The 26,277-nt window shown below is 40.8% G+C and overlaps 1 protein-coding gene across 1 annotated transcript in view; it reads right to left on the bottom strand.

The window, feature by feature from the left end:
* Positions 1-22,103, bottom strand: part of grin2ab (glutamate receptor, ionotropic, N-methyl D-aspartate 2A, b) — a 112,123-nt gene extending 90,020 nt beyond the window's left edge. Inside the window, exons 1-2 of the mRNA XM_084931850.1 lie at positions 20,739-22,103; positions 19,754-19,960 (exon numbers count right to left, since the gene is read on the bottom strand). Of these exons, the coding sequence (XP_084787976.1) occupies positions 19,754-19,960; positions 20,739-20,756 (225 nt within the window). The 5' untranslated portion in view covers positions 20,757-22,103. The remainder of the gene's footprint in view (positions 1-19,753; positions 19,961-20,738) is intronic.
* Positions 22,104-26,277: the final 4,174 nt, after the last annotated feature.

Below are 26,277 nucleotides of genomic sequence, written 5' to 3' on the forward strand. Positions count from 1 at the left end.
AAATCTCTCCATTCATTTCCGACACAAAGAAGCAGATAAGTAAGAACCTACAGCCAGCGGCTAGTTGCTTTAGCTCAACATAAATACTGCAAACAAAGGGAAACAGACGGCCAACATAAAGAGAAAATCTGCAGATATTACTGAATGAGTTAAATGGAACAAGAATCCGTCGGGTAACAGGAGCAAACCTATATTGTGGAGATCAGGATCAGACAGGAGGAGAATCAGTAGTTTGCCTTTTAATTACTTGGGCTGCATCCTCGACAATAACCTAGTAATGAGGTGCAGCTTAGCCTGCTTCCAGACCTTTTGAATCTCTGCCCACCTCTCAGATTTGTTCGGTCATTTATTAAAGGATGATTTTGTGCAGAATGATTAGCTGATTCTGCCAGTTGGAGGAAAAGCGCTGAGGTCAAGCTGCTCCAAAAAGGAGATGATGCATTTCAGCCAGTTTATCCTCAAAGAGCAAGCAAGATAAATAACAGGTGGGTGAGATCAATGCGCCTCCAAGCACAGAAAGTCAGCATGCAGACATGGTGAATCAGCATATCAGTTTGTCAACTGGAAATGACACTGACGGGCTGGTGCTTCTAGTGGTGGGTCGTTTGCTTTAAAACATGGAATCAGTTAATGCATTTCAAGAGTAATTATAAGCCAAACAACTCTAAGTGGTCCACACATCCACATGCTGCATCTTTTGTGAAAACAGAAAGGAAGAAGCAGTCGAACATTGTGCAGATTTTCAATAGAGCTGTTAATCAATGCTCTGGGCTCTTACAAAGACCTTAAAATGCAAACTTCAAGCAGCACAAAACAAACCAGTCAGCGTCACTGAATGCTCCGAGGCATGTTGGCAGCTCTCAGCTTCTTGGGCTTTCATCGGGGGACTGAGCATGTCATTTTCAATTAAAAACAGTCCTTATAGTACTTGTAAGTGCACCCAGCCAATTTTACAATTACTTCAACAGACTAGATATGCGTCCTAATAAATTTGAATGCAGTGTTAATGTGGTGTGGCTGGTCTTGTTTTCATTTTTTTGTACGTATGTTTGTATGTGTGTATATTCTCTGCAAAATGTTTTTACAGACACAAATCAGCAGACGCTACCATGAGAGCAGGTTTCAGGAGTTCGGCAGGTGTCAAGTCATTCTGTCTATTTGTATGTGCACAGACACTGTCAACACAATGAAGTGCAAAACTTCATGGGTGTGTAGTTAGAATCAAATGAAGGCCAAGTTTCAGTCTTTGAATTCAGGTGTTCTCAGTCCCATTGTCACAGCGCCCAGTCACGCAGTCTGGTTTTACAAACATCTGTGAAAGACTGGGTCGCTCCCACTGAATTCAGGTGTGCTAGTCTGTGAAATTTCTTCCCTCCTAGATATTCCACGACTAACTATAACTGGTTCTATTGCAAAGTGGAAGGATCCACAGCAGCACAGACCACAAAGTGGAAGATTGCATAAAGTTAAAGTGCTAAAGTCCATAAAAAGTGTGAAAAAGTCACATATGCTCTGCTGAATAAATAACTGCAGACCTCCAATCTTTCTCTGGTGTTAACATCAGCGCAATCACTGTGTGTCCCGGGAGCTTCATGGCATGTTTTTCCATGGCTGAGCAGCTCCTGTTAGTGTAATGTGTAGGTGTCCCAGTGCTTTTGTCCGTGTAGTATAGCTGTGTCCATCTTAATGAAGGTTCTTATTATACAGTTAAAGCAGCATGGAAGGGTTTGTGACATTATTGGTTAAGAGGAACTGAAAATTCTTCTTGTTCCTTTTTTAAATTAACATCATAGAAAAGTCAAACATCAAATCCATAAGCATGGATATAGTGCACCAGGTTGACCCACATGCTTTAAGGCTATTGCAGAGGTTTGGTTTCAAATCTACGTTCATGTTTTCCCAGTCTCTCCCTGCTTTCCTGTCTTCTCTACACTGTTCAACCTCAATAAAGACTAAAGAGCCCCCCAAAAGACCAAGTCCACATTCAAGGGGAACCTGTACATTTAATCCAAGTATCTTCTGTCACTCACCACAGAATGTCTAACTTAGGGTCAGACATTATTATCTATAATGAAACGCCTTCTCGATTTTGTAAGTGAGTATGGCTGTCGATAGCTCAGGTTCTTTGAGCTGAAGAATGAATGAGCACAATCAGACTCCTTTCACATGGTCGTGTTTGAAGAACAGAAACATCTGAAGCAGGGGTGAAAATCTCATTTAACTTCATAGACTGCATGTACTCCAGTTTCATCTTAAGTAGGCTGGACCATTACAGCTATTGCTTAATAACATGCATAAAAAAAGAGCTCCAACTTTCAGTGTTACAAAGTTTAACTACAGATTCAGTCCCTGAGATGTCTGAATTAAAAATTTATTTGGCTGCCACAGCTACCCATCACCATCCTAGCAGATGCAGCTATGGTATAAGATAATCCTATGTGATTACATTATTTTTTAAAAACACTTGATCTCTGACCTTGATCTTAAGGTCAAGGACACTGAGATTCAGTCCAAAGATTTTTGTAAATACACCTTTGGTATCAAGTTGAAAATCCTGAGTGAGTTTTTCTCAAGTTAATTGTCAGTTGTTCACACCCCCCTCTTGGCAGCCTGACAAAGAATGACAACAATGCCCCATCAGCTCCTTATGGCTGAGGGGTTAACAGTGTAATTGTAAGCATGATACTGGTCTTATTTTTTCCATATTATAAAGAAATGCTGCTGTATGAAATCAGGCTAATCGGGTTTATACTGTTAGAAAAAAAGAAAAACAGGACTTTATCCTGTAATTAAACAACACAATTTACCTGTGAATTCACAGAAAATGTCTCCTTTTACAAAAATTCTATTGTACATGGTGAAAAAAGACATGTTTTTGTTATCTAATTTTAACTAAGTTTATCTTTTTAAAAAAGCTGTCATTTTTACTAAGGCAGTCTCAGTGTTATGTCTTTGTCAGCAAGAAGACTGTAAAAACTGCTGAAATTACAATAAAAGGTCCACAATTTATGCTCTCTTATTTAAAATATTCAGGTTTTCCAAAGTCATTGAGTGGGCTGCATTGGACCCTTTGGTGAGATGGTTCTGACTTGTAGGGCTGTATGTTTGACACCCGATCTAAAGTAAAGCTGTCAGTAAAATCATAGTCATTTATTCATAGAGAAATTTCATATTTTACAATCTTACATTTTATAAATCTCAGAGAAAATGGTCAGGAAAACAAATTAAACTAAAAATTACTGAATTAAATCAAAATCATCCCAGAACAAAAAAACACATTTAAGTGCACAGCACAACACTTAGATGACACAGGATCATTTAAAAAATGGTTTCACATTTCCACAGGTGCCGTGCATCACCTGTGAATAATCTTAATACATCTTTTCTTTCAAATTACACATTTCGATGTGATTCTCCTGACCTTCGATTGCCGCGGTTCATTTTTCCAGGGGTTGTCGTGCGTTTGCTAAAGCACGGCGTGTATCATTATCCACCCACCAGACACTAAATTGCAAAACAAAAATGTTTGCTGTCTTGATTTGATGGCAGAATATGGTGGAAAGAGCTTGTTTGAAATATCACACTTTTATTTGTTTAACATTGACACGAGTTCCAAGTGCCTTCCTGCTTGTCCTCGATAAAAACGGCTCCCTGCTCCCCTCTAGACGCAGTCTTTTAACAGCCCAACAGCCTTATCCCACATCAAAATTTCAGTAACTCTGAGAAATGTGTGTTCATCTGTTAGCGGGGCAGACTTTCAGCCAATTCTTTTAGTCCTCTTTTTTTTATATCAATGTTGTATGTGCGGATATATGTGGTATATGTTAACTCTGCATGACTTCTGTCATTTATATTTCATTGCTGATAAATATGAAAAACAAGCACAATGCCAAACACCAAAAAGGACATGCTGTCTAATTCATAAGGGGCCTGCACTTGTTCTCTTTGTTACTGTGTTTGTGGCTATGACTATATGCTGTGTGAGTTTGACTTTGAGGGCATTTGTGTTTCTGTGCAGCACCGTGTCAAGAAAGAGACAGGTAAGAAAGACGCAGCCCCTATGGAGGAGACTAAAAGGCAAAAGGTGAGACAAGAAGAGGGAGGAAAGAAAGGGAAAATAAAGTTATTATGAAAGTGTGCCAAGGTGCAGAAATGTAGTCTTTGAGGCTCGATGCTGTCTGAAAGATGGAGAGAGGACTTATTATAAGGTAACGCTAACTCTCATCTAGGATTCTGTATTTGGGATGTATGAAGTCTGAGCTGTGATTGTTTTGGTTTGGTTTTTTAGTTCCAGAACTAATTAGTTTACATGTAAGAATTCTTTGCATATGTCTGAAGCAGCTACCAGTCAAAGTTAATTAATTAAAATGAGCATGTAAAAAGTGTGTCTGACCCAAAACTGTAAGAACAGCAGGGTTACAAGAACACTGCGCAGCGTGCTGAGCTGGGACTGGCCCGCTCTTATGAATATACAATGAGATTTTTTTCTAGATATCAATTATTGAAAAGGACCTGAAACATTAAAATGACACAGGACAGTTGTAGACAATCATTGCCTTGTTAGACAATCTGATGTAATGATGGAATAAATTCACGCTTTAATTTTTAACCAAAAAACAAACGTGCTCTCGTTTTCATGCATGACAAGTGCGCCAATCTATTACACGATCCATTATTAATGAAAGCAAAGACATTTATTAATCCGCAGAATGCCGTAATGTCTAAAGAACATTACTCTGTACAAAGTTGAGAAAGTGACTGATTTCAGCAGAGCAGATTCATGCATGTAGAATGTTGTTTAGTGATTATCTGCGGACGAATGACAGAGCCGAGACACAGATGTGTAATCAGTACTGTCGTAGAAGTATTTTTGCAAGCAAGATTAATCATAACCTAACAGGATCAATGTAAATAAACTTAGTGTACAGGTAGGGCCTTGGTAAAGGTAGAAATCCCTACCTTGTGGTATGAATCTGACTCCCTATTCCTGAATTTCCAAACTTGAGAGCATTGACCTTGGCAGAACATGCACTCTCCAATAGTTTTTCCAGTTATTTGATTTGGGGATAATTTGGGACTGACTTGGCAGGTGTGCGTATGTGCTGTAACGGCATTTAAAAATCAAAGGTTTTGTTTATCGCTACAAAATGATGAAAATGATCCAGGCAGCTTATTCTTTTCGCTTCCATGCCCCCGGTCAGAGGCACTCATCATGGTCTAAATGTGCTGCAAATTTTACAAGCTCCAGGTCAGAATCACTTCTCTTTAAAAATCATGATAGTAATCTTATCAACATGAACCTGATCCAGTTCTTAGTTTCTCAATATCAAATACAGTGCTTAACAGAAACTCTGAATCAAAACAATATTTTTAATGCTAAAATATAATTATTTTTGTTATCAATTAATTTTCAAATGTTTTACAAAAACAGAAACATTACGATCGCATTGCATTTTTTAATTTACATTTCTAAAAAGAAAAATGTATTTTATTGGCTGAATGTTATGCTTAATTGTTTTCTGACTTCTCGTAGGTCCAGTGTTTCCCCTCAAAGGTTTGTGCAAAAAAAAGGTTTGTGCAAAAATATGTTTCCTCCCTTAAGATGCTTTGCTCGGCCTTTACTGCAGCCCACCTTCAGTAGCTGCTTGTTAACCTGATACAACTGACATCCATACATGGCAATGCCCTAACATTACTTCCACCATGTTTGACAGATGATGCATTATGCTTTGGATCATGAGCTGTTTGATTCCTTCTCCGTGATTTTCTCTTTTCATCATTCTGGTCTTGGTTTCATCTGTCCAAGGACATTTTTTCTGGGCAGGTTCTTCTAGATTTCACATCTCAACTGTCACTGTTCGAAAACTTCTGGAGCGAACTGTGCCGAAGAAGCCACAGTACTTCTAATCAGAGCAGTAGTGGCCGTTTTCCCAAAATGTCACCATAAACACTGTAATACTTGCACAAGCTCTGAAAACAGATGGGAATGTGCTTCAGATTTGGCACATGGGTTTTCACTGGAAATCAGTTTGTGGCAGCTCAGACAGCGTGAAGGACGCTGCATAATGTCAACATCTATGGATGCATCCAAGGAAACAAACCCAAACTCTAGCTTACTCTTTGGCAACAAACTCCAAGATAAAATTTTGCTTAAGAACACGAAGAGACATCTGATGAATGCATTCTTTGATCAGATATGACAAAGATAAATTAATTTTGCTGATGTGGAGTCCCACATGTTTGACGTGAACCTAATCGGGACTACCAAACTGAATTCTTAGTGCCTACAGAGAAGCACGGAGGCTGGAGTGTGATTTTAAGGGGCTTTATGAGTGCAGTCTCCAGAAACATGATCAAACGCACGCTGCCAAAACCGCACACGAGGTTTCTTTAAGACCAAAAAGGGGAAAAGATATGACCTGACCAAGGGTGAGTCTGAATACATAAGGCACCTTAAAGGAACGAGCAGATATTAGAAAATTACAAACATAAGGATTGAATCCATCATTAAGGACACAGAACGTACTGAAAAAACAAAAGACTTCATCTTTGTTGTGAAATTATACTTTGGAGACTGTTTTTTAATCATAGCCAATCAAAGCTCTTACATAAGAGCAAATAACCAAGCAAACCTCAGGAGTAATGTAATTATGTAAGGTGACACAATTTTGAGTCATTGGACAATGAAGTGATATTGCAGAGTGATGTGCGCACTTCTGTTTTATACATAGAGAAGATCTAGTGTGTGTTTGAATGCGATGGACAGCTGAAACCTGCAACGTTACACATTCGGCATCTGAAATATTGTGATGTGAAATAATACATTTGATGACAGACTCCGACATGAAATCAATCCCTGATCATGCGTGTTTGAGCACGAGAGCCTGGTCAGCATATGGTTTTTGATGTGCTGCTCATTGCTGTTAAAAACTACACTTGGCAGAAGGCGACAGAGGCTTCAAATATTCCCACATCACCAGATGCACTGTCTGGCTGAGACAGCACCTGTCACCGGCGCAGAAGGGAGCATTATACCTGGCGTAATATATTTTGGATGATCTGTGGCTGTATTGGGAATATTTTTGGCCTGTGCATCCTGCTGCCTGGCAGAGTTCTCAACAAGATCGTGTTGAGGGAGGAAAAGGAATGAAAACTGACTGGACGTGACACACTAAATCATGGAGTGATCAAGGTCCTATTCATGGGGAAAGCTGGTAAAAATTACAGCATCTCCAAGATTTTCAGGAAAGTAACAGCATCATTTTATTTGATGATGCCTTAAAAACTTCATCGTATTTACCGAGATGCATCTCGGCTGCTTCACTGACCATTTCTTTTTAATACACCACATCATCAGGAGGGCAGAATCAATCGGGCAGTGTCATACTCCCAGACATTTGATTACCATGTTATATTTTATGAGCATGTATTAGTATGCAAATGTGTTTTGGATTGGGAAACCAATTGCTGATAATGCTTTTGCTCACATATTTATCAAATCAGCGTGTTTGTATCTTCAAGGTAAGAAGTGGACTTTTGAAAAACTGCTGCACTGGGTTGTTAGCATTAAATTACGCTAACTGCTTAAATCAAACAGTGTTTTTTATTAAAAAGCAATCACCCCCCTCCCCCTTTGCAGATTTATTGTTTGTTTTACAGTTACATAATTAAAGCAATAATTATTTTTGTGCAGGACTTTCAGAGCTGCACTGCCCTCCACACGGCTTGAATAACACAAAAGAATCAACAGCAGAATCAATAAAAACAGAGTTGGTGCTCCAGGAAGTCTCTTAGGTGCCATGTTTGTACAAATTGGAGAGAAGAGAGGCCTCTGACTGAGGCGAAAAAACACAAAGCAACAGCTGACTACATGAGAATACATAACACCATGGATGACTTTAAGCAAATCAATAATAGATAAAAGAGCCTAAATTTTGAAAGCATTTCTTTTCTTGACAGAAACAAGTACAAACAGTTCCTCCTCGACATGGGAAATTAGGTTTTTTTTTAATAGTTTTCTGATGAAAGTGCAAATATCTGTGCATAACACCGTAGGTATGCCCCCTGGGTGTCCATTGATACTTTGAGAATTTACTTCTATTCACGCCATCAAAAGATTTGAACTCCAACTCCATTTTCATGGTGAGGTATCATCGCTCTGATCTCTGGAGGGACATATGCCCTATTCAGACATGAGATACGTAATCCTGCCGCTTTCATCACTTGATAATGTGACAGTTTTCTGCCATTCAGACGCAGGTCACTTTTATGCTCCTCACGTCCTTTTAATGTTGCTGTTTTCTGGCAGAGACATTTTATAAGGAGGAGGAGACTGAGCGCTCTGCAAGAACGTGACATGCTAAACATGGCGGTTTTCCTGCCCTCCTTCTAAAAAAAAACAATCAACGGCCCAGATAGGAACATTTATTGGCCACTCATATAGCTGACCTGATGCATGGCACATGCAATTCGCAAATCATCATCACAGGAAAGATAGGTGGGTAAATGTACTTGCCTACTTTGTTTTGGCTTACTGTCTCCATAACATGACTGCTGGGTTGAGATTTGCCCCTAGAAGGATACTGGACATTCCCATGAGAGGGAGACAGAGAGAGAGACAACCACGCTGGGCGTGTTATGTTTTGCCATATGAGCAAAAGATTTGGTGCACTGATAACGCGCACTGTCAGCACCTAATGAAGTTTACCAGACTTTCTTTGCTGTTGTCACTGACAGAAGAGTCAATATGTTTGTGCAGCAGCTGCCCCCACTCCTGGATTGGGAATTACAAAAATGCATCACAGAGGATTTTTTTAATCATACTGCAAATTAGAAGCAGAGCTGATTAAATACCGGAGCCACGTATAGTTGACATTTTGTGTCTGCCTATCAGTTAACACGATGGCATGCAGTTCAGGCCTCTGATATGTCAAAGTTAAGAGATCAGACGCAGCTAGTTCTCATAGTCATTCAAATACGGCTCTGATATGTAAAAGAGGGCATGTCTGAAAGTCCACTTTGTGACTGGAGGTCGTGGCAAAACATTTGTCATACACACTCAGTTCCTGGTATCCATATTTTTATTCAGGATTCTTTTAGAAGTGAGTCTTTTTCTTCTGCCTCCAAAATCAAACAGGTGAAAAGGTAATGACAGAATATTGGTCCAAAAATTTGAAAGATCTCCTAAATTTTCCCTCTTTTAGATGTGCCAAAGAAACAATAATGTTATAGATAAATAATTCCATGTGACACCTTTCTCAGCAACACTGTTCATGATTGTCAATTCCCTTAATGCTTAATATAGTGTCTCTATGCTGCAGAAACTGAAAGATCCACCCCTCTGTGTTGAGTCCAAGAAAATCTTTCTTACTTTAACATAATAACGCGCAGATTTAAAACCACTTTAAGTGATGTGACTACAGCAATTGCCAGTATTTTTGTGCTAAACTGAGTAAAAAATCATCACAAAATCCCCAGTTAAAGAATCTTAATGTGATAACTGAACCATAAATGTTTTTTCTTGAGTAAATAAACAGGTTTTTCCTGCACTGAGGTTTTATTTCAAAATTTAATTAGAGGAAAAACCCCTTTGAGATGCACCATGTAATTTTTTAAACAGGGTCCTCAGACGCAAAACTTATTAAAAATTAAAAATCATTTAAACAATAACAAAAACAAAAATTACATGCATAAATAATGATGCTAATTAATTAAACAGCCTAATAACACAAAAATAACTAACAGTAAAATCAGTAAGGTCATACACAGGAGGGCTCTCCGCCATACAAACCGAACTACCTAACACATCAGCCACAAGTGATATCCAGTCAGTTTAAAGTCAAAAACTGAAATTCTGAAGTACTAAAAAAACAATCAGTTCAGTTCCACCAAAGTCCTAGTCACACAGTTAAGTACATATGATGATTGAACTAAAAGGAGGTTTTAATAAATACAAACTGTATTTATAAACGATGGATGCATCCACCATGACATGATCCCATGTTCCTCGATTGACTCATTTAGGGTGCTTTGAAACCTCAAGTGGCTTGGAATATTAACCATTACTATTTTGGTGTTTTGGAGACATATTTGGATGAACCAAACTATTCATTTGTGCTAGCTAACATAGCTATAAAAGTGCATCCACACTCACAGAAACCTGCTAATTAGTGCAAAAATAAAATGCTGATATTGTTGAAAGCACTTACTTCTCCAAAGGTTTGTTTTTACAGTTAACTGCACAGCAAGCCACAGAAAATTACACCACAGTCCAATTAATATAGTCCTTATTTGTAGAAAAAAAAAGATTAAGCACAAAAAAGAAAAATAGTAATTGAAAACTAGGGCTAATGACAGGCCAATGGATAAGGATTAGGGCCTGATTAATATTAGCCATCTGCTGATATATCAGTGTTTAACAGCTGATGCATGAAAAAACGAGAGGGAGAAACACCCTTCAAACACATTATGTGTTGATATTGCACAGTTGGTCCACCAGCGGGCACTCTGCAACTTGTTACCCTGTTGGCAGTACCTGATTGGAGCAGCACAAACAGACCCAAGTGTGCTGATTGGAGCATAAACAAGTTTTCCACAACTTTTTGTGACAATAAAACAACATTACTTTTAAACTGCATTTTCATATTATCTTAGTAAGAAATATAACTACATATAACACATGTTAGGGAAATCTGCTGGTGTCTCTGAAAGAATATTGCACTTTTAACTCACCAGAAATCATGATTATCAGCAATTTCCTTGCATCTTCAGACTTATTCCAGTCTATTGCCATAATTTCAGCAACTAAAATATCAAGATTCATATTTTTAACTCTGCCTCATGCATATTGGAAGATGTTGGATTTTAATATTCCAAACACAGAAGAGAATAGAGTGGTCACTGAAAACGATCAAAAAGCATGTCTGAATTATTAATCTGTAAACAACATGGAAAATTGGAACATTATGTTGGAAGACATGGAAGATTATGATGTTTCAGTAAGTCTAAGATTAAGTTACATTTATGCAGTCAAATGCATTTTTATCAAATAGACAGCAGGCGGAAAGCCAGTCATGGGCAATATACATTTAGTAATGCACTAGGTTTGTTTTAAATAAAATGTATCATAAAAAATGTGACGACATCAGTCTAGAGGTGACATATGTCAGCCTCCAGCCCCCTGAAGTGCATAAACTAAAAATAGCACAAAGACAAGACGAGCAGACTTGAGTACAGATTGTTCACATTTTCTTTTCAGCAGTCCTAGAAAGTCAATAATCCAGATCAGCAGGCTGACTCATTTACTTGAGGCTAGAATTTACAGTTTGAAAACTCCAAGTCTAAAAAGTGTATGGTGTAGTGACGCTACACTGTATACAAGATAGAACAGGGAAAAAGCTCAGCAATGACGAGGAATAAGATAAAGCAGGCACAGTAACAGACTGTTCATGTCAGCAGATCAAACGGTTAACTAAATTTAACTTAATGCATCCCAAAACAAAACATAAGAGGAAAAAACAGACATACACAACATTTTTCATTCAAAGAAACTTCAAAATCAGATACTCTGATTACACTGTGGGAGAAGGGTATTGTGCATTTCATTGTGGAGATTATAGTAAGAATTCAAAAAGAAAAAAAGACTGTTTCTTCAAGGTAATGGAAAAGTCAGGGATTGCCATCATCACCATGGATGGATAAAGCACAGACTATTTTAACCTGAGGTCATGAAATTTCCTGTAATGGAACCATTTTCACCTTTCCTTGAAGTGAAGAAACTGTACCAGTGTTGGTAATGGGCGAGCTCTAGCCTACAGGGTCAGGGTCCTGCCATGAAAAGTCAATCAAAATTTAATGAAGCCATGCAAAAATTTACCTTGACACGATGAAAGATTTTCAAGTCACGGGCACTCAAAGTTTTCATTTTTTTGTGTGTTATTTTTCCAGCATTTTTAACTGTAACCAAATCAGTTTTATATGCAGAATTCCAAATCTCACAATCTGAAGCCAAATCTGTGGATTTGGATTCTGCATGATTTTTATAAACCCCAACTTTGAGCATCAGTGTCAGAGAGTGGGGATAGGTTAACTGGAAACTCTAAATCACCCATAGGTGTGAATGTGAGTGCAACTGGTTGTTTGTCTGTATGTGTTAGGCCTGTGACAGACAACCTGTCCAGGGTGTGCCATGCCTCTCGCTCTAAGAGAGCTGGGATAGACTCCACCCCCACCCCCCCATGACCCTAAAAAGGATAAGCAGAAGAGAATGGATGGCTGGATGGCTGGATGTCATTGGAGACGTCATAATATGTCTATGACACAGACTTGCTGAAACACTGAATGTTTTCTCTGTTGAAAAGTTGCACTTGGGGTTTGTGAAAACTCTCATTTTTCCCCTCATATTTTCATACCAGGCACATCTTCTAGCTGGGATTCCTCCATTGGTGTCCACATATTCTATAAAATAGTTTAGATAATGTTCCTAAACTTCTTTTGAGTTTTGAATCTGATATTCTTTCAAGTTCTACTCTGATAGTGTTAAATTCTTGTTATGTCAGTTTGTACTGGTGGCCCATTTCCATCATCAGATTGTAATTTTCTGCTGGGCTGGGGAACCGACTGTATGGCACCAAGTAAGCTTCATTTGCTCAGTCTTATTTGTGTTAGCTCTCTGTTGTACTTCCGACAGATGTACCCACATTTTAATCACCAGTACTTAAATGTTACTATCATTATAGATTTGATTTGCTGTAAAGGATCCAAAATTGTTTTAAGAGAAACCTCATACAGGTCCGCTGTGAAAAATGCATTCCAAAAAACTGCCAGTCTACAGCTCAAACAACCATATTTGATGAAGCATCTGCATCACATGACAGCAGCCGATGTGTTTTCTTGTGTTTCAGCCCAAACGACAGGAAAATTACAAACACAGACATGTTAAGAAGTTATAATAAAAGAGCAATTCAAATCCTTTTCAAAAGTCTTTAATAACAAATTATCAAACAACTGCTGAACAAGCTGCCTTTGACGTTCCAGTCAGCTCGCTTCAACACACGCTGGATTGGACAGCAGGCAGCAGCCAAACGAGACAGTTATTAGGTTTTTACTGTGCCCAAATGCTCCCAGTATAAAGTATAAAAGTCGTAAGTTTACAGCTGTGTTGAGTTGCCCTCTATCCAGGGTCACTCTGAGTCTGAGGACAAACCTTGTTAAGCTAGCAAAACAGGTGGTGCTCAGAAGTGCCACACGGGTTTTTTTTGTTTGATACACACAGAACGAGAGTTTCGTTTCAGCTAAAGTCACCTCACCAAACTGTCTGGTAAACAAAGTTAAGCACGTGCTCAGAAACAAAACGAAGCATTTGTGGGCTGCAATTCTCAAATCTTTTTAGAAGCTTATTTCTTGTGTACGCATGAAACAAGCCTTAAAAGAAAACCCTCAGTGATGTGTGTGTGTGTGTGTGTGTGTGTGTGTGTGTGTGTGTGTGTGTGTGTGTGTGTGTGTGTGTGTGTGTGTGTGTGTGTGTGTGTGTGTTTTAACTCTAATTATATTTACTGAAGTAAGGAAGAAATAATATGGGGAAGAAAATAAAGCCATGTTACTTGGGCTAAAGCTGATTGATAAAATTCCTTATGGACTTAACATCATTGGCACAGTTAGTGCTGTGCACACAGTGCCAGCCTTTCCTTTTTGTAGCTGTAGCTGCTGGGTTTTCTAGAGAATTACATTTACTATTTTTTTATACATTGCCTTTTGCCAATAAAAAGACGGTGCTGCAGTAAAAAAAAAAAAAGTGTGTGTGTGGCTCCATAATACCATTGTCTAAAGAAAGCCCTACTGTGCATGTGTTATCTCCTCTGGTTTAATAATGTCTGATTCATTGTAAAAATGTCTTAATCATCTCAGTCACACATTGAGCTAATTGTGCCATAACATATGTAAGGCATGAAACTGTGAGAGCAGGAACTACATTTCATGGAATTAGAGAGACTTCAGCTACACACCGATCTGTGTTAGAGACAAAAAAAGTGATGATACCTTTATGTGAATGATCTGGTCCTCGTATCCATGAAAAAGTGAATCAAATTGGATTTAAAAAGCTAAAGAATGTCTTAACTAGGACAGTGTTATATCAGTCTCAACCAAAATCTGGTGTCTGTAAAAGCATAAAATTGGAATATGGGTTTTGGGTGTTAAGTTGGCCGAAATGACAGAGCCAGGCTGGCCGCACTTAGGCACCTCCTAAGCCTCTTTCTCAGCCTAGGAAAAAAAACCCTTCAGTGACAAAGTGTAAGAGGCATCATTTAAGGTAACAACCCGGCCTCCTAGGAATCTGGATTCTTCTCAGAGCCACATGTTGTGCCTAATACTAATCAAGCTAATTCTAAAGCACAGCATTCAAATAGGCACATAAGAGGGAGGTTACAATCCAAAATGAAACTTCCACCATCTTGAAATCCTTAAGCTTTCAATTGAAAGATTAATACTGACATCAAAGGGGAGCAATCTGTCCGCATCCATTTTTTAAAATATATATTTTCAGAAAAAAGCCTGCTATCAGTATTGAGGATTAACTATTTTGAAGGAATTCACAGTAACCCCAATCAGTAGCTTTATAATAATTATGGATATAATAAAATTATAGGTATTGATCCTCCTGCACTACACTGCAGCAGATCCTCTTGGCAATATGACTTTTAGGTTTTATTTTTGTTTTTACCCATCCGTGTTTTGGGAAGGTCTCTCCACTCATCGACTAGATTTCCGGTGAGAACAGGCAGTTTGTTTTTTGTTTTTTTCAGTAAAAACATCAGATAAATCCAGTAAGTGCTCTCAGCCTCGCGGTAGTGACTCTAACTAGTGCCATATACAGTGTGTTTCACTAGGGAGTTACTGTAATTGAAAACAGTCATTAAAAAGGGAGCATTCTTACTTCATTAAGTAGCTGGAGGCACCTCTCAACATGAACGTTTATGTTGATCCATGCCTGCTGGATTTCTTAATAAGCAATTGTTTGCTAACATGTCCGCTATAACATTGGAGGGTGCTAATTTATTAATATTGTTTTTGCAGAAATTTATGCTATGGGCAAGTACACCCCCGCCCCCCAAAATTAACGCTGCTTTAACAATAAGTTTTACTTATCAGCCAGTTTCAGGTCCTTGAACAAAGACTGTATATAAAAGATGCGCCTAGCCATTGCCATCCCTCATTGGTTAGTAAAGTCCTGTCTTTGGGTGAAGTCGTGAGCGAGGGAATCTGACAGAGACGCAAACACTACAGTTTTCACTTGTTTCTTCAATTTGTCCTGACGCACTTAGATTTAAATCCAGCTTCCTGTCTCTCTGTGCACCTGACCTGACCCACTACATGATATTCACACAATAGTGTGATTCTTGTCTGTCCTTGCATGTGATTGGCCACATGCTCAGCCCTGAGCAGGAAGGGCTGAAGACTTGGCTCTGCCCGACGGAGTCGGCTCTTTTCGTGCGCTACAATCGGCTCTTAGAGTCATTTGTGAACAACACATCACTAAATGAGATCATAAATTTATCAGGGAAAGAGTTTACTGAGGTCATAGATAAATGGGAAGGTCTTTTTTTTCACAAACTTCTTTTTGCAATCAAAAGAGTCGACCCCCTTAAAGCCCTTCAACACTGTCTTCCCTTTTCAGACCCAGATGTTACATCCATCTTTTATATAGAGTCTTTGGCATTGGGCTGCTTGGAGACGGTGGCCAGTAATGACAACCAAGATTCGCCTCAGATTGATAAGGGGCCTGGCAGAGCAGTTCTATTAAGACATTTTTTTACCTATTAAAAACTGTTCTGTTGAGTCTCTCCCCAGAATGGGACTCCCTTCACTTTTTACTGGGAGAGTATGACTGTTATGTTTCGCTCAGTGATAACCTGCTGAGATGTACTGACGTTCCTGCAGCCCTGTCAATACAGGTCAATAAAAGTTATAAATTACTTAACATCCCACCCTTCCTTATCTCACTACAAGCTCAATACAAAATGTTAATAATAACAGATTGCTTTTCAGCTAAAACTATTTGTATGGACAAAGTGAAAATGGCATGAACCGCTGTTATAAGGTAAAGTGAATACGGCAGCATGGATGGTGTCGCTAAACAGCTACCATAATGAAAAATAAAATTACTTTTATGATTTCTAATTGTATTACTGAAATGTTAATGCAGTATAGCAGTCTACATGAATTCAAAGACATCTATAGAAAAAAATAAAGGAATTGAAAGGCCATTTGATGGACTATCCAGCTGGTCCCTCCATCTGCAACAGAGACATTTGGGATGAAACTGTTTTGACAGGTTTGCTGATGAAAATAGAATCATGAAATGCTAATTCTTCTCAAGATGTATAGATGGCAATTTCTTGGTTACAGCCCTATTATGCTTGTCACGTCTCTAAATCCACCCCGAAAGCACCTCTCAAGCAGGATGAAGATTATCTCGATTTCCAGCATCAGAACTATCTGCCTTTGAGTCATGAAAAACACAGATACAAGTTTTGAGATTGATTAAAGGTGGGGTTTTTTCATTCTCAAATCCAAATCCTCGCCTGAGCAATGAGAATATGATTTATCAGGTTAAAAAACAAACAAACAAACAAAAACGCCAATTTTAAGATTTATTCCAATCCGATTACTTAAATCCTATCCATAAAGTTCTGAAAGACTGTGCTGAAACTGGATAAGACTTATCTGAAATCTGAAGCAGATGGAAACACTTTAAAACCATTAAAAATTCACTAGAGATGTCGTGCACCAGCTATAACCATTAGGCACAGGCACATAGGCAGGTCAAACTGCCAACAGGTTCAGTTAGAATCTAAACTGTAGGGCTACAGCTTCAACTCGCAATACTGGTAACAATGATGCAGTCATGTCTTTTATTCTTAGTTATGAATTCATATAACATTTAGAAAAATTTAGGTTAGGCGATAAATTTATCACCACTAGCAACTTTTGGGCCTATCATGTTAAAGCAGGGACTCTCACACACCAGAAAAGTGTGTTAAGGCACGCAGTGGTTCTACGAAATGGCATCTACTGTCAGCTTGATTTAAAAATGATCGGTTCAAAAACCTGTATTAGTCAAACCCTACTTAATATCACACATGGCTCACTAACTCTTTAAATGAGAGTACCAGCTGTGTTTTGATTAAATGATTAAACAGTGCACGTTTGTAAGAGGCGTTTGGGTTATTAACTTGCATCTGAGACTGCACTATCACACATCAATGTACAGAAGATCAGCAGGGGTCAAAATACTCATTATCATATGTCACTCAGTCCTTTTTACTGGAAATGGCTAAGAAAAGGAAAATGAAAACACTAATTTTCATCCTCTCAGCCCTCGGTGTAAGACGAATCTGAACTGCCATTGTATTTACAAAAAGGCACTGGCTTTTTCGTTATTCTAGGGGTGAACAAGAAAATGGGTTCAAACTGTCCGTCGCCATGTCGCGTGTAACCAAATTTCGACCGCGGATGTTTTCTTGCGACAAGATTATCCGAAGTAACAAAGTGCAGGCCCAGCAGCGGGTTTAATTGACTTTGAAGAAAGCACTCACTCAGCAGATGACAGCTAAAAGGCCACGCCAGAGGCTCGGTGGCTGCACGTGGCTTGGCTGTTAATGTCGTAGTCAGAATTCCGACATCGAAAACCTTAAACCCACAGTTTGTCAACTTGGATAGGGAGCTCCAAACAAAAACAGTGTGGACATAAGAGGATTATTTGCTGTAGCTCCTATCATGGGATATGTCAATACCTTCTTCTGGACAAATACAGCTACAACACAGGGCAGGAAGGTAAATAATTCCACCCACAAGTTTCCCTGGCTTTTCTTTTCCTTCGTTTTTGTTTTTTTTGTAACTATCTTTGTAATTTTTCTCATAATGCTCAAGATTGCAGTCTTGTGTGAGCACTCCTACCTAAAATCCACTAAACTGTAGGAAAAAGAGACCATATGAGTAAAAACTTAAAAATAAAAACACAGTATCTAGTACCTGAGAGGCACCAAAGCAATATGTGTACAGTTCAGTCAGTGTTATAATCAAAGAGTCAATCTTCACACAAAGCCATTCTGGTGGTACGACCACGTCACAGTAAATGCACAATAATAATTGCATAGTTTTGGATCATTTCAGTATATCTCGCAGTTCAACAGAGGTAAAAAAAAAAAAAAAAAACCTCTATGTATCTTTCATGAAAAGAAAGACTTCTGCATGATCGCTCCCTGAACCTTTCCCACACTTGCAGGCATATGTAGATTTTGGGCTAAATTTGGGGTCTGACTCTAAAAATGTCTTGCACAATATTAAAAACCAAAACACGGAGCCCTGGTTGACACAGAGCAGTGTGAAGGCACACCTCCTGCAGCCCGTCTGATGCAAGAAACCTCTCCGAATCCCTGTGTAAATGTAGTACATTTGTGTTTCAGCAGAGCCATGGGGAGAGAAAGACAGTTCCACTTAGGTGCCACCAAAATAATCCCCAAGAGGACTGCCTTGTTACAGGCAGCACAACAACATGTTGGCACTGGCACATTAAAAAACGAGAAATTAAAATCGATTTAACTGCGGAAATCCAAAACAACAGGGCCTCACTTCTGACAGCGCTGACAAGAAGCTTAGACGCAATGAGTTCTGATGTACTTTACCTGCTTGTCCAACAATGGAGCCGGTTCAGTGCACAGCTCAGTCAGATACATCTCGACACATCACTTCAACACTATGTCATCCCGGAGCCCAAATGGGACTCAGAATATGGTATGCATCACATCACAGAGATTTTTTTAAGGTCTTTCCTGTTTAGCTTTGTCTCAGTAGTTGGTTAATAGCAGACTGCAAAGCGATGAGAATACAAGGCCCAACTGAGCAGGAAATTCTCTCTGGAGTGATAACAACAAGACAGAAAGTGAATAGAAAAGTAGGCCTGTTATAAAATACTGTTGAGCTTTTTTAAAAGGTGCTGTGACATCACACCCAGAATTCATTGCTGCTTTGCACGAGATATTTATATTAATGAAGGTGGCAACAGCACTCGACATTCTCTGCTCCCCACTCTGTTGCGTTTATGCCCTACAGAGTTGATCTCCTTTTGTGTCATCCCACTATTCAGGAAAATAGGCTACTGCTGAGCACAACATCAGTCTCTCTTCTCAGTTCTCTACAACACCACAATGAGTCTGGCGCAGCACGGATGATAATTTGCTCTAAATGATTATGATAAATGTGCATGCATTCATACATAATATTAAGTAGTCAAAATTGAGGGCATCCGTTTGCCAACAGGAACGATGGGGATCATTCATGATGAAGATTTATGGCCATTCAGGGCTATACATCCTGTCATCCTGTCACGTCACACTCCTATTTTCTTATATTTACCCCCTCCAGTGTAACATCTGTGTGTGTTTATGTGTGTGCATGTCCATGAGCGTGCGTGCGTGCGCGTTCGTGTGAAGGCCTCAGTGTCCCTGAGAAGAGGAGAAGACACTTTGTGTGTCAGACTTGGCACGCCAAGCAGGAGGAAAACGGAAGAAAATGTGTTTCTACAACGTGACTGCATTCAAAGCCTGAAAACTGTAATTTGAGATATGAATTCATTACATGGCTTCTCATCAGCAGCCGGGGGATAATGTGATGCAACAGCGCCGCTTAGCGTCGCTCGGCGCTCCGTCTAAAAGAAGAGCGTCGCTCTCTCCTCCTTGAACGCAGCTGTCCTTACCTTCGGTGTCACAAAGCGCGGCTGTTGCGGGGTTGTGTTCGCGGAGGTTTTGCGCCTTCTTCTGCGGAGTCCGTGCGATGAATGTTGACTTGTGCTGCCGTGGTGCGAGGGCCCGTGCGGGCAGCCACCGTGACCTGTCCGTTTACTGGCATTTTGGTTCCTTCTCACGGCGTCGGTGAAACCAGAGGAAAAGTGTTCAAACTTGATCTGAAAATAAAAAAGAAAGAAACGAAAAGATACCAGATTTTAACACTGCGCCGCAAGCTCCCAGGACTTGATGACTTTGTCGCTTTTCTATAAATAGGCGCGAGCGTACAGGCAGGTACTTATGTGAGCTATAAACATTTTTAACCAATGTCGTTTTACTTCTCGCACCTCATTAGCATTTTAACAGTTTGAACAGCATCAAATACCAGCTAGCTGTCTGCGTGTTTTTTGTTTCCGCGCGCGTGCGTGGTTATATGTTTGTGTGAGTCGGAGCAGAAGTGCGCGCGTGCCCGCGTCTCTCTATTGGGGGATTATTGGAGGGAAAAGCTCGCCGTGACGAAAACACAAGTTCATATCATAGGTGTAGGCTACGGTGAAAAGGACGAATTAGTGCTCTCTCCCTCTGTGCGCGCGCGTGTGCTTGTATGTGTGTCTCAGAGAGAGAGGGGGGGGGGGGGGGGGGGGACGGAGTAAAAACAGCCTGTGGCTCTTTGGCGAATATTCCCCTCACGCTCCTCTCTCCGGTGCCGGGCTTCGTTTATGTAGGGCATGCAGCAGGTTGTGTGACGAGGACTCGGACAAGCGTAAGAGGAGGAACCCGAACCAGGCACACACCACCCCGCCGCTGTTCCACTTTAAGGAGAGTGAGAGTGCGGCAGATATTAAAACCACCGGACCCCGACAAATGCCGCTCATTTTCTGCGTCTTTGGTGACAGAGTTAGTTTTGACCCAACCTAAAAAAAAGAAAAGAAAAAAGAAAACACTAATTACGCTCACCCCATTCCCGTGACACATCTCTCCAGGCGGCCAGGTGGAGATGACATTGCAGCCTGTTACTCCATTCGGGTGCCCTCGGCAGGAGTGGGAATCGCATACGACTCTCCGTCAGATTAATCCATCAATTTCTCCTCCATTCAATTTCCCTTCCCCAAAAAAACGAAACCACACGGATAAATCCACCTGTCTGGTTCTGAAGACTTCCCCCCTCCACCGCCACCTCTCCCACCCGTAGATAGGTAGTATTCCTCTCGGTTTAGATGTCAAACGCCGTCCATTCAACGGGAGAGACGGGGGGGGGGAAAAAGCCCCCTGGCGCGCCGGGATCAGTTAGACTCTAGAATCCAAAATAATCGTTGGTTTGGAATCTCCAGCGGCAGCCCCGCGCGTTCCGCAGTGAGGGCTCGTGGACAGGTCCGCGCGCCGCCTCCTCCTCCTCCTCCTCTCCTGTCCTCCTCCTCCTTGCGCCGCTCGCGGATTCTTGGAGACTGAAGGGGGGGATTCCGTCACAAATAACATCAAAACACACACACATACATATATATTCACACACTCTCTCTCTCTCTCCCTATCTTTTCTCACTTGCCCTCCCTCTCTCCCCCCTCTTCTCCTCCTCCTGCTGCTGCTCCCCTCACGCGCTCTCCGACGAGCACCGCACTCCAAGCCGCCCTAAACAATTCGGAACAAGTTCAAACGGGTCGAGTTATTTTTGTAGCTTTCCGCGCCGCACGACCGAGGTGACGCTCGGCAGCCGACCGAGCCGTCCGGGCGGAGAGGAAGAAGGAAATATTCTCCCGACAGTGTCTTTACCCCGCAGCAGCCCGGCCGCCCACGCTCCGCTAGCTGAAGGTACTTACACATCAGCCTAGTTAATTAAACATATAAGGGGTAGAGGAGGCAGTGGTGAGGGGGTGCAGACTTGGGTGACTTCATCTTCCCATTATAAAAAAAACGAAAAAAAAAAAGATATGTGGGGAGTTAAGAAGGAGCGTGCTAGGGAAATTTCGCCATGTCTACCCCCCTAAGAAAAAAAGAGCGACTCCAACTTCACAGCTCGTTAAAACTGACATGTCGCTTCCTTGTCTGTCCTGGTCGTGTTTTCTCCCTCTCCGGGTCGTTCCCTTTCCCTCGTGCGTCCTCTCCCAGGCAGAAAAAAAGAAACGAAAGCGCGAGAGGGGGTATGGCGCACAGCATCATCCGTCGTTTATGGCATCACCTGGTGCCATCTCTCTAAAGCGAAGCCGCGCGCGCGTGTTTGTTCCTGGATGCCGGTGTCATTGTGCGCGCGCGCGCGTGTGTTTGTGACGACTGTCTCGGCGTCAAAGAAGTCGCCGCGTCGCGCCTCCTCTGCTCTTCAGCTGCGCGCAGATAAAACATTTCAATATCCGCTCAACTGTTATAACCCAATCTATTGGTCCCCCTGCAGACACCTCAACTCTTCCTCACAATTAAAATGCAGAGCCCTTAAAAAATAAATAAATAAATAAATACAAATTACCGCACCGGAAAACGTTTTTATTGCTGATTGTGTGTCATGTTCTCTCATCAGCGCCGGAGTTTGTTAAGAGCCGCGGCTCAGATAAGGGGGAATAGAAGCAACGCGAGTGAATTACACAGTCTCAATTGAACATAATTAGCAGATCAAAACTGAAGCACAGGGGGTCCTCGGGGAACGCTGACACCCCCCATCTCTCTCTCTCTCTTCCTCCCCCCACCTCCATCACTCTCTCTGCATCTCCCTCTGAGTGTTGCCTTGGAGTCCCATTGCAGACAGATGGTGTAGATCCTGCATGGGGTCATGTTAGCAGGCCGGGGCTCTACTAGGACTGGCTGTCATAAGCCTAGTTACCCTTTGAGGCAAGAAGCAGCGCAGCATAAGCAGATCAGAGGGCTTATTATTAAGGAACAGTTCACTACCCTCTTCTTCCTCCTCCACCTCCGCTTATATCCCTAGCAGAACGAAAAAAAGGAAAGAAAGGAAGAAAAATCTCCACCTGTTGAGGTCCTCTATCCTCCTCCGTCAGAGCTCGAGCCTCCCAGGCTTGGAATAAAAGAAATACATGATTGCATAACTCGGGTATGGGGGAAAAAAGAAGGGAGAAGACCACACAAAAGTAGATAATGGTCTTACTTTTTTCTTTTTCTTTTTCTTTTGAGGAATAATAAATCCCGGTTTCGAATATAATAGGTCTGCTTTCAGACTCTCCCACCCACCACCAGCTCCCACTGCTATTTACCCATTAGAGACATCCTGGTGGGACAGGCCAGACTCAGACACTGCCTTGGGAGATGTACGTTGTGTGATGCCATTAACAATGACTTTCATTCTTGGTATCTTAAACAAAATAAAAGACAAAAAATTGCCCCAATGGAGTACGATTGTCTCATTCTATATTTAAACACCAGGCTGTTGCCAAGGAAATAAACTCATGCGTTTGTTTTTTTCTCTCCTGACCACATAAATAAGCTTTTAAAAGCCGTATTTTCCTTAATCTCATTCAAGGGAATTTATGCCTGAAAGACCTCCTTGTTGTAATTTCGGGGACGCGACCTTTCTGCATGCGCACAGGCTTGAGGATGGCTGTGATTTAGACTATGGACTGCACAGTGTCCTGTGTGCAGTCTGGGTATTTAAGCAGCTGATGGGAAACCAATAGAGTTACAACAGCGTGAACACGCACCCCTGCTGATGTAATAGATTTATAACTGCCGGTCTCAGTCATCATGCATCTTTCATTGGCCAGCAGCACGCTAAATAGAAGTTACCCAGGCATGTCGTGCCGCCCAGACAGTGCCGGACACACACACACACACACACACACACACACACACAGCTCAAGTTCAGATCTGGCTCCCAGCATTCAAACAATGAGCCGCCTTTTGCTTCTTCATCTGTGCCCTCTGATTAAATTTCACAGGGGTGTTGCTAATAGCTCATAGCACGAGTGCGATTATAAAATATTTGAAAAACAAGGAAGAACCCATTATCACTGTGCGGTGCGTCAACAGCGTGCTAACTCTTTTGTTATCACTGTGTATAATTATTCAAGACAAAAGCTCATTTCACTAATGTTGTTTGGCTAATAGTCAAAGCCCCGCACTCTAATATTCCTGGAATGAATCAGAGGAAACGGGAAAAGGAGTCCAATTAAAGCAGCTCCAGCTAAGAAACCAGCACGCGGGCACACAAACAAACAAATAAATACATTAAAAAAAATAATAATAAAAATAACTAAAATAAAATAAATTACAGGGAAAGGAAAGGGATTATACAAGGCCTCTGACAAAAAATGATGTGGGCAATTTTTGTATCCATGGTAACTGACTTTTTCAGTGTCACCACTTTTGCTATGGCAGACACGCCCAACACAGATATATAAGGGTTTGTGCTTTGTCACTACGAAGTCCCCATTCACAAACACCTGTGCCTGGTGCAGGACACCAGGCAGCCGCTCATTCAGACCGACAGACGTCAGCCCCACTGATCGCACCTACCCGGCACGCGCAGCCCCTCTGCAGCTGCACACCGGTGACGCAATATGGAAACTTTTTGAAGCGCGTGCTGCTGATTAGCTGCACAGCTAGCTGGCTGGTCTATTAAAGCCTGTAACTGTCAACTGTAAACTTGATTTTTTTGTGTGTGTTTTAAATAATTAAAAAAAACTGCATTGTTTCCATGACAACAAGTAATAATGGCACACTTTGGGTTGTAATTTTTATCTTATTTTTTTTTACTGTTAATGTGTATGTGCTTTCAACAAAAGCATTATGAATTTGCTTTCTTGTCTTCTTTTCTGATTGTCACACATGGTCATCTACCATAGTTCCAGCAGCCACACAGGCTTGCCAAGCTTTTTGTAAATTTAATTTAATTTAAATTTACTGGCAACTTCTTCCGAGCTCAAACTAGACATTATCTGACACTCATCAACACTTTGATTGTCAGGCAAACAATATAGAAATTCCACAAAAGCATGATTCACGTGTACACTTGAAAACAACTGGATGTAAGCTGGTTGGTAAAGAAAGTAGGTGGGCTGCGTTCAGCTTAATTGGCTGCACGATGAGCTCAAGGGAGAGGCAAGCATACAGGACGAATTTGTCTTTTAGACAATGACTGTTCATTTTCTTCTCAGACGAGGCGCTGCCACAGCAAAGACACTTCATTGTAGCTACAGTACATGGCTTTATATAGGCTCAGGAAATGAATCACTCTGTCAATAAATGGCAACAAAATAAACTGAAATGTATTCAAGGCTCTCTATCTGGAACACAGCGATGTGATATCTGGCACTTACTGAGCTATAGATATTCCCTCTCTCTCTGGTCTGCCTTTTTTTTTTTTACTTTGTCTCCCTCCCTCTCTTGCACTCTCCACCCTCTCTCGCTCTCTCGCCCACAGAGAGTGGGTGACCTGGAATGAGCTCTCCCACAGACGGCTCTGCTTCCAGCCAGAGAGGGGCAGTATGTGGAGCTCGGTTATGCCCGATTCTCAGCACAATCAAGCATTCAGATTTCATAGACACCTTAGAGAACCGCTCATCTCAAAAACTGATGGGTGATTACTCGCTGTCACACTGCTGATGTCAGTGAAAAGTTCATGAGTGCAGCGGCCAAATCAATTAGCCAGGAGTGATGCACTGCTGTGTCTTCTCCACTTGGCTACATCAGCAATTATCCTCAACTTGAAAAGGTCAGTCAATAATTTAACAATTAATTGCAGGTAAGAAATTAGAAAGTGCTGGAGTGCTCCAACGATACCTGTGTTCATGAAAATTGCCCATCTTCATTTTCGCAACAAAAACTCAACCACTTCAGAAACAGTCGAACCGAATAAGCATTAATCAGGTGAGCAATTTAGACTTTTTAAACTGAAGGAAGTTCAGCCTAAGTAATTGGCACAAGTTAAGCTTGGGGATTTGAATAATTCATATTGTGAATATCATTAGAAAAGAGTAAAATATACTGTAAATGAGAAACATCTGAGCTTCCTTAACAAGAGGTTCAAAATGTATAAATTCCATGCGAAATATCCCTGCAAGCCAGGGTCTCAGCTTCAATAGTTACTGTAAATAAAAAGGAAAAAAAATACACTCACAGCGGGGAAATTAAATAATTATTTGATTCACTGCTGAATTTGCAGTTAGCAAGACATGAAAGATCCATTCAAATGAAACTAATATAAAAATAAGATACTGTTCATTTCTTTGTAAGTGAGCAAACTTACAAATTCAGCAGGGGATCAAAATATGCTAAAGACACTAGTTTGGGAAATATGCGTATACGTTTTCTTTATTTAGTATCTATACTCGTGAATATGAAACTACTTACTAAAAGTGCAGTGAAAAATGTGTCGCAGCATGCAGCATTATTATTAAGTCATTTTAAAAAGTTATTTACCTGCATCAACTTAGAAGCACCCTACAGTTTGCATTGAAATAATCCAATAAAAGGGTAATTACTGACCAACATCACTGCTTTAACGTTCCCCATAAATACTGAATTTGCCTGAGTGCTTTGCTGGGCTGTTATCACACTT

Source organism: Perissodus microlepis, chromosome 6, assembly GCF_051167445.1.
Source record: "Perissodus microlepis isolate ML-2025 ecotype Zambia chromosome 6, ASM5116744v1, whole genome shotgun sequence".
In the NCBI taxonomy this organism is placed as follows: Eukaryota; Metazoa; Chordata; class Actinopteri; order Cichliformes; family Cichlidae; genus Perissodus; species Perissodus microlepis.